The 8,793-nt window shown below is 39.7% G+C and overlaps 2 protein-coding genes across 2 annotated transcripts in view; one reads left to right on the top strand and one right to left on the bottom strand.

The window, feature by feature from the left end:
- The window catches only part of LOC107699246 (uncharacterized), a 9,039-nt gene extending 6,340 nt beyond the window's left edge, over positions 1-2,699 (top strand). Inside the window, exons 3-6 of the mRNA XM_016500441.1 lie at positions 1,610-1,733; positions 1,871-2,164; positions 2,265-2,348; positions 2,551-2,699. Coding sequence (XP_016355927.1) covers positions 1,610-1,733; positions 1,871-2,164; positions 2,265-2,348; positions 2,551-2,699 — 651 coding nt within the window. The remainder of the gene's footprint in view (positions 1-1,609; positions 1,734-1,870; positions 2,165-2,264; positions 2,349-2,550) is intronic.
- Positions 2,700-7,056: 4,357 nt separating this feature from the next.
- Positions 7,057-7,470, bottom strand: LOC107699245 (sericin-1-like). Its single transcript, XM_016500440.1, has one exon. It carries the CDS (start codon positions 7,468-7,470, stop codon positions 7,057-7,059), a length of 414 nt encoding a protein of 137 aa, XP_016355926.1.
- Between the last annotated feature and the right edge of the window lie 1,323 nt (positions 7,471-8,793).

Genomic DNA, 8,793 nt, shown 5'->3' with positions numbered 1-8,793 from the left:
ATATAATGTTCTATATGAATGCAAATAAGATTTACAGTCATGTTTGGTTTCATTTGAATAGTGTCAGGGTGAGTGGTACAATGGTCTTAATCTTACTAAAAGATAATACAGATCCTAAGAGTTAAGAGATACTTTGATTACCGTAGAGGGTCATTCCATGCAAATTACCTTCTGTTCCCATTGAGGTGTAAAACCACCCAGGTCTGAGACCTGGGTTAATGTAAATTACATGTCTCCATTTGGAGTATGTCTTATCTTGGTTTTGTATTTAAAGGATTGTAGCAAAAGGGTCGGCGCGATTCTGTAGTCAGAGAGCCCGTAGTATGGAGTGTCTCCACACACTCTGTACTATGTATTTTCTAAAAGGTCAGGTATGCATTTTACTCTTAGATTTGTCTATGAGAATTTGATGTATCGTATTGATTTGATATCGTTGAATTGGCTATGGAGATAATTGGAATAATACACATTTACCTGACTGTTAATAAATTGTTACATTTGATCTATTCTGACTTACTCTGAAATTATTTTCTCAAGTAGATTAAGTGAAGGTTTATGTTTCCACAAAGCTGTGTCCAGGGTTGAGTACACACTAAATCTCAGGTTTAGATGGAGCATGGGGCCCATCAGGTGAGATTCTAGATTTCTGACTAACCGCTTGACCTTATAGTTTAAGTTGTACTCAGTTACGGTAACCATGTATATGATTTCAGAGTTAATTAAGTTGTACGAAGCTATATTAGCTGTCGGGGTCTAGACAAAGAGGGTCTAGAAGAACCGCTGATTAATACTTTGAGTGTTAATTAAGTTGTACGTAGCTATATTAGCTGTCGGGGTCTAGACAAAGGTGGTCTAGAAGAACCGCTGATTAATGTTTGAGTATTACATGGGTAACTGTAGGGGGCTAAACAGACCTACTATTTAAAGTATATTAAATAGTATTAGCCACAAAACCTCTGGCTAAGGGTCAGACTGGCGAGTTTGTGATCGTGGAGCCCACGCGTAGCGGCCGCCGTGAGGCATCCTAAATGACATAGATTCCTAATCAACGAGTAAAATATAAGTAAAGAGTTAACTAGAATAATCAAATGTCAGAATAATTAGAGACCGACAAACAACCAATTTGCCTTTCAACCTACATTCGAGGTCATACTAAAATGGAGTCAGATTAGATAATAAAATGGAGTCAGATTGAGTTAAATCTAAATTGAATAACTCTGCGCGCTGAAAAGACCGAACACGCAAGAGACCTTCATCCGCCACTGGATACCTTCCTTGGGCCATGTGCGCGGACCTTACAACAGATTATAATCATTGGAAAATCACTGAATCAAATCTTCATACTATGATGCATCAATAATTGGCTGTCCTGTCTTTTTCAGTTGTTATAGCTGGACATGCATTATTTAACAGCACCTCAGTTCAGACTGTTCATCGAGGAATGTCAGTCAATATCAGCTGTAAATAAACCATCAAATGACAGTGAAAGTTTCATAGTGGAACTGCAAACTAATAGTAAATTGTGCTCAGTAATGAAAGTGAAAAATTAATGAATAAAACACCTATGCAAAAAATCACTGTAGATTCATTTGGATTCTAGAAACATTAGGCATTTGAGGTATCAAATCTGCAGATAAATGATACTGGAACATACAAATGTGTTGGTATGACAAGATTCATACCACCTCCTTCTGTGATTTTGAGAGAAGAAAGAACGTTTGTCCAAGTGATTGGTAAGTTTATTATGACTAAAAACAGAAATCACAATGACAAGTGATTTTAGCATACATTGTAAACAGTGTATCATGCGTAGTGTGCTCTTGATAAATGAGCATTTTATTATAACTGTCTTATATTTCTTTTAGTACAGCCCACTGTGTCTCTGTCACATTAAAAAGAGTATTGGGTGGATTTCCCATGATGCTTTGCCGCTCTGAGGGGTTTTACCCTTCCGCTCTAGACCAGATGTGGATTAGAAATGGAGAATTTCAGAACTCCTCTCTCACATACAGCATTAACAAAACCAACCCAGATAGATCATTCTCCCTCCATTCATACCTGAATATATCTGACTGTGTGAACTACTCGTGTTGGGTAAACCACTCATCCCTGAGCCAACCAACAATACTCCACATGACTCCTACTGAAAGTTACAGGAACAGAGGTATTACATATAATTTTATTTAAAGCACATAATAACAATAAATACCATAGTGTATCTCATGAATAGTTCTGTTACAAAATTAGATTGCAGTAATTTATAGATGAAAATGGATGGATAATTCTGGTGACCTCAGCGCTGATGATTCTCACCATACTGATTATCATGGTTGTGTGTGAGCGTTCCAGTGAGTTTAACATTTGATCTCCAACACATAGTGTCTGTTTTTATCAGTTTAAATCTTAGTGACCAGAGTTATTACTCTCTTTATATGGAATCTTTAGCACAACAGAATAGATATTAGTGAAATCTAACTAACAAACAAACACAAATATTATACAAATACTATAATAATCAGAATTACACTGATTTTTCTCATGTTCATCCAGGAAGAGCACATCACAGGTCTCCTGTAAGAATGAATGTCACACCTGAATCTGATCTCCATTCTCACCTGGAGTATGAAATGTATTCAATGTTGGGTGACCATCGTCTAGTCCCATGCAGCCCTGTCAGAGTTCGCTCATCTCCACAATAAACTCCAAATGAAGACATTTTACATTGATAGATTTCCTGACCCATTTCTATCTTATTCACTAACCTGATACCAACTTGTGTATATAATATAGATATATAATTTATACATGATTATTTAATCATGTATAACTTTGGCTGTATATATGATGACATTGACAAAATATATGACACATATCATTAGGCCTGTGTTCTTTACCAGCTTCAGCACTTAAAATCCAATTAAATGGCTTGCTGAGTGTATTTTCTTTCCTGTGCTGGCTTATTAAAAAATGACTTTATGTCACATGTACATTCTTTGCATGTTTACCCTTGACCTATCAACTTTGCATGTAGACACTGTGTGTTTAAAATAGCCACATAACGGTTTTCTGAATACTTTGGGAATAAAATATACATGAAATGACTTGACCACGATTAGCTGTAATAAGCCTGTAACATGAAATATATGAATTGACAATTATGAAGGAGTACAAATGTAGTACAGGTAAATATATGTTTTTTGCATAGTTCTGAGATTAAATTTAAACCAGTTTGCTTGAAGATCTTCAGTCAAAGGGCATTCAACTTGAGGAACCTCGGTTACATTGAATGGCTGGTATACTGTCCCATTTAGAGTCTTAAGCATTCTTTTAAAATTGATAAAATTTCATGGCCAAATTATAAATATATGTATCAATCTAACACTTTATGTGAAAAGTTAGTAAATCAAATGTGTTAGATCCATTCTTCTCTCTCTCTCTCTCTCTGTCAGGATGTGCCAGATTTTGGTCTGATATTCAAAGCAGTCAACCTTGGTATTTTAACTCATCTAGTTTTACAAGAGATACAAATAAAGAAAGATTAGCAAGCATGAGTGATAAAATAACTGAATAAAGTTTACTGAATAACCTTTGTTGCATCCTCTTTATGATCAGTCTGCCTTTGTCTGACCAGCAGTTCCACAACTGTTATTTTACAAAGCAAATACAATGAAAAATTGCTGCTTCCTAACATAGTCTTGTGATGTGAAAATCCTCAAGATTACAATACACAACACAAAATTATAACAATAGTTAATAATTCATATGAAAAGTAATAAGTACATGAATGTTAATTATATTAAGAAATTAGTATATAAAGAAAAATAAAGTATATAAAAGAGATAAAGACTAATGTGAATTGAGACGTTTGTAATTGTCATCCAGATGTCGTGCCAAAGTGTTTAAATCCTGAAAAAATTCACTGTTGTCAACACATATATTACATGAATGTAAGTAATATAAATAAACAAACAAATAAAGTTACTAAACATATGTTACCTACATCATTTGTCCTTTTGAACAATACTGTTGATAAATTGAGGTGCATCTGTGTTGGATAAAAAGCAACTACCTCAACATTTAAATATAGTTTTGAGCACATAAATCAGGTAAGTTGAATCATGTCTGGATGTTACAGGGACAGATGAGCACACCTGTATTTATCTGGTGGAGAGTGACTGCCACCACAAAAGTAATAAAGCTACAACAAAAATTAGCACGTAATAAAGTGAACATGATTTGTGAAACGTTTTAACCTGTGTTTTACAGGTATTCATGCTCATGGAGAGCAGGCACACAAATTTTTGGAGCAGACACAGTGGCAGCTAGATTGTCTCCCACTCTTGCTTCAAGGTTGTGGGGTTCAAGGGGCTGTCCTCATGGTCTTCCTCATCCTCTGGCTCAACGATGTCCCCATTGAGAAGAGCGAGATTGTGAATCACAGCGCAGCACGCAACCTCAGGCACAAAGGCAGGGCTCACCTCTAAGGCCTTGAAGAAAACAGAAGGTCAGCGTGTTTTCAGCATGCCAAAGGCTCATTCTACTATGCTTCGTGCACAGGAGTGCTTGTTGTTGAAACGAGCCTGCATAGGGTTCTGTACAGGCTCTCTGTATGGGCTGATGAAGCAGATGGGTGCACTCAGGCAAGGACAGCCTCGATGTCCCTTTCCCATCCATGATCAGATTCCAATCTGACTGCAGCAATGAGGGACGGCAAAGACAGGTGAAGGTGGGCACGGTGGTCCGCTGCTTCATCAAAATAAAGCCACAGAATTGGCACAGCTGTGTCGAGATGACAGTGGGGTGTGGGGTTCAACACCTGTAAATACATGATTGTTAGAACAATAAGTTTGAATAAAGCTTTGTTTCATGTGTTGTTGACTTGCATATGAAAGTGAAAAAGTAACGTGACGTGTAGACAAGTACAAGGACAGCCTCGATGTCCCTTTCCCATCCATGATCAGATTCCAATCTGACTGCAGCAATGAGGGACGGCAAAGACAGGTGAAGGTGGGCACGGTGGTCCGCTGCTTCATCAAAATAAAGCCACAGAATTGGCACAGCTGTGTCGAGATGACAGTGGGGTGTGGGGTTCAACACCTGTAAATACATGATTGTTAGAACAATAAGTTTGAATAAAGCTTTGTTTCATGTGTTGTTGACTTGCATATGAAAGTGAAAAAGTAACGTGACGTGTAGACAAGTATGGTGTCCCATACTTGGAATTTGTGCTCTGCATTTAACCCATACAAGTGCATACACACAGCAGTGAGTAGTGAAGACACACACACACACACACAGATTGTGAACACACATCCAGAGTAGTGGGCAGCCATTTTTGCTGTGGCACCCAGGGATTTACAAAGCTCATCGGTCTGAAAAAGCAAGGTGTGCTCTGATTGGCCAGCTATCCAGTGCATTGTGATTGGTCGAATTCCTCAAGCGTGTGAAATGTTACGTCCCTTACCATATTGCTATGCCTGCGGCAACCACATGTGACGCCCCCGGGCTGGACTCCACTTCGTCCACGGTGAAAGCCGATCCGGCGATCGACAGCTCGAAGTTGATGTATTTCCTCAGCGACCAGCACAGATCAGCTCTAGTCATGACGAAGCGGATATCGTCCTCTTTTGGAAGACCAAACAAAGTAGTTTCGCGATGCCTGCAGCAACCACATGTGACGACCCCAGGCTGGACTCCGCTTCGTCTACGGTGAAAGCCGATCCGGCGATCGACAGCTCGAAGTTGATGTATTTCCTCAGCGACCAGCACGGATCAGCTCCAGGCATGACGAAGCGATATCGTCCTCTTTTGGAAGGCCAAACAAAGTAGTTTCGCTTTCACAACGAAGCACACAGCGCCTTCACGACATGGCGGCGGCAACAATACTACAGCGAGAATAAAAGTTACGCCTTCTTTCTTTGCGTGAACATTTGGGCGGCGTTATGCAAATCTTCCCAGATATTGACGTAGGTACCGTATGTGGGGGCGTGTTAGAATGAGCCGTTTTAGGTAGGTGTGGCTGACTCTTAACTTTTATAAAGAATATCTCTTTGGATTTGAGACTTTAGTCTTTGCAACTTTACAGATCTTCTTTATGCACCAAGAGCTTGTAACACTCCAAAGCAAAAGGAACATTTGAAATCGCATCATGTGACCCCTTTAATGGAAATGTCAGGACTCGGGTTTGATCTCCCTCTAGTTTCCTTTTTTTTCTCTTTGTTTTTATTGTTGTAGTTTTTGCCAGTGTGTTCTATTCCTTTGCCGCTCACTAGTTTTTTTATTTTCTTGTTCAAGTCTTGTTATTTAGTTTGTTTTGTTTTTCTCATGAGTTTCTTTCTGAAGTCCTCTTTTTCTTCAGATCTCACTCATGGACTGTGTGATGCTGATCTAATGAACTGTTACTGACTCTGGAGTTTGGATTTCCCCGGGGTTTCTGTTCGCCTTTTTGGATTGCCTCATTGTTATGATCATCTGCCTGTTCTGGACTGTGAGTTTTAGATTGCCTGGATTGATTTGTCTGCACTTTGCCTGACCTTCTGTCACCCTTTTAGTTGTCAAGGACCCCTTGTTTCTGTGTTTTCCTGTCTTCTGTTTTGTTTTAGTTCCTGCGTGCCCTTATTTGGTTATGTTCCTGGTCTCGTTGAGCCTTATTAGTTTATCTCAGTCACCTGTGTTTAGTTAATAAGCGCTGAAATCCGCCTCCCTTCCTCCGTATCCAGCTCCCAGACCCAGTCCTATTCTAAGCCAAGTAAAAGCGCCAGCCGCTTCGCTCTCAAGCCCACCGGCCGCTTCACTTTCAAGCCCGGTGATAACCACAGCTCAAAAGAGGAGGATGAGACGGTTCATTGCGGCTCCAGCCCCTGACCAGAGTCCAGTGCAGGCTCCAGCCCCTGACCAGAGTCCAGTGCAGGCTCCAGCCCACGAGCTCGGTCTAGTGCCCACTCTCGCCTCAGAGCTCTGTCAGAATCCCGCTCAAATCCATGGATCCGCTCCAGAGTTTGTTCCTAGTCCAGAGTCCGCTCCAGAATGCTCCACAGAGCTCAACTGGGAGCCCACTCACGTCACAGAGCTCAACCAAGAGTCAAGCCCTCCTAAGTCTCCTGAATCTCCGCTGGTTCCGTCCAGCTCTCCTGAGTCTCCTGAATCTCCTCTGGTTCCGTCCAGCTCTCCTGAGTCTCCGCTGGTTCTGTCCAGCTCTCCTGAGTCTCCTGAATCTCCGCTGGTTCCGTCCAGCTCTCCTGAGTCTCCGCTGGTTCTGTCCAGCTCTCCTAGTACCACTGAATCTCCGCTGGTTCCGTCCAGCTCTCCTGAGTCTCCTGAATCTCCGCTGGTTCCGTCGAGCTCTCCTGACTCTCCTGAATCTCTGCTGGTCCCAGCCAGCTCTCCTGCATATCCCGAGTCCCAGAAAGGTCCGCCCAAACCTCCTTCGTCAGCCAGCTCTGCTCCTCCAGAGCTCACTCCAGAACCCATCTTGGCCTGGAGACGCCTAGTTTCCCCCAATAAATTTTTGTGGGGGGGGGCATATGCCTGTGGCCAATGTTCCCTCTGAGCACCACGGCCGCGCAATAGAAATAATGTGCCACGCACACGCATAAATGAGGTGGTGAAAGCCATTTGCGAAAGCGAATGAATTGCAATGCTCGGGTAAACCGCTAGAGTTGATATCGCTATAGAGTTAGAACTGGTGAATGCGGTTTACAGGTTTCATTGAAAGAGAATGAAGTGCGTCAAATGAGTCGCTGTAGAAACCGAATATTTTAATGGTTGCGGACGAAATAGCTCAAATCGAGAGCAAACGCAATGACATGTGAGATGGACACAGTATGGTAACAAAGCTCAGAGACATTTACAGTCACACACAGGTGTATTGTGCAAACTGTACTTCATAGGGATGTTTAGATAGCTATAGAAGAGTTCACGTGTTTTTTTTTTGTTTGTTTTTTTTATATTTAACTTACAGATCTCAGTTCAAATGCTTCAGTTAATTTTCTATTCTATCAGTTTAAATGCTTCAGTTTGTTATGATATTATATTATGTTAGGCCTATATTATAAACCTAATAAATAATTGACCTTGTTTTTTTAATGTAGTCTCTTATGCTCATCAAGGATGTATTTATTTGATCGAAAATACAGAAAAAAGACCAGTAATATTGCGAAACGTTATTGCAATTTCCAATATTGGTTTCCTATTTTAATATACTTTAAAATATAATTTATTCCTGTGAAGCAAAGCTGAATTTTCAGCATCATTACTCCAGTCTTCCGTCAGTGTCATATGATCCTTCAGAAATCATTCTAATATGCTGATTTATTATCAGTGTTGAAACTGTTGTGCTGCTTAATATTTTTTTTTTGGAACCTGTGATACTTTTTTCTTTGATTTATTTTATTAATAAAAAGTTAAAAAGAACAGCATTTATTCAAAATATAAATATTTTCTAAAAATATAAGTCTTTACTATTACTTTTTATGAATTTAACACATCGTTGTAAAATAAAAGTATTAATTTATTTCAAAAAATGAGAAAAGATACTGACCCCAAACTTTTGAAAGGTAGTGTATTGTTAAAAAAAGGATTTCTATTTTAAAGAAACGCTGTTCTTTTTTTTTTTTAAACTCTTTATTCAAAGAATCCTGAAAAAAGAATCACAGGTAATATATATATATACACTGAACAAAATTATAAATGCAACACTTTTGTTTTTGCCCCCATTTCTCTTCATGGATGAATCCCGGTTTTCACTGTACAGGGCAGATGGCAGACAGCGTGTATGGCGTCGTGTGGGTGAGC

The sequence above is a fragment of the Sinocyclocheilus anshuiensis genome, unplaced genomic scaffold, assembly GCF_001515605.1.
Source record: "Sinocyclocheilus anshuiensis isolate Anshui unplaced genomic scaffold, SAMN03320099.WGS_v1.1 scaffold334, whole genome shotgun sequence".
In the NCBI taxonomy this organism is placed as follows: Eukaryota; Metazoa; Chordata; class Actinopteri; order Cypriniformes; family Cyprinidae; genus Sinocyclocheilus; species Sinocyclocheilus anshuiensis.
This window is presented reverse-complemented; position numbering and strand designations above follow the sequence as displayed.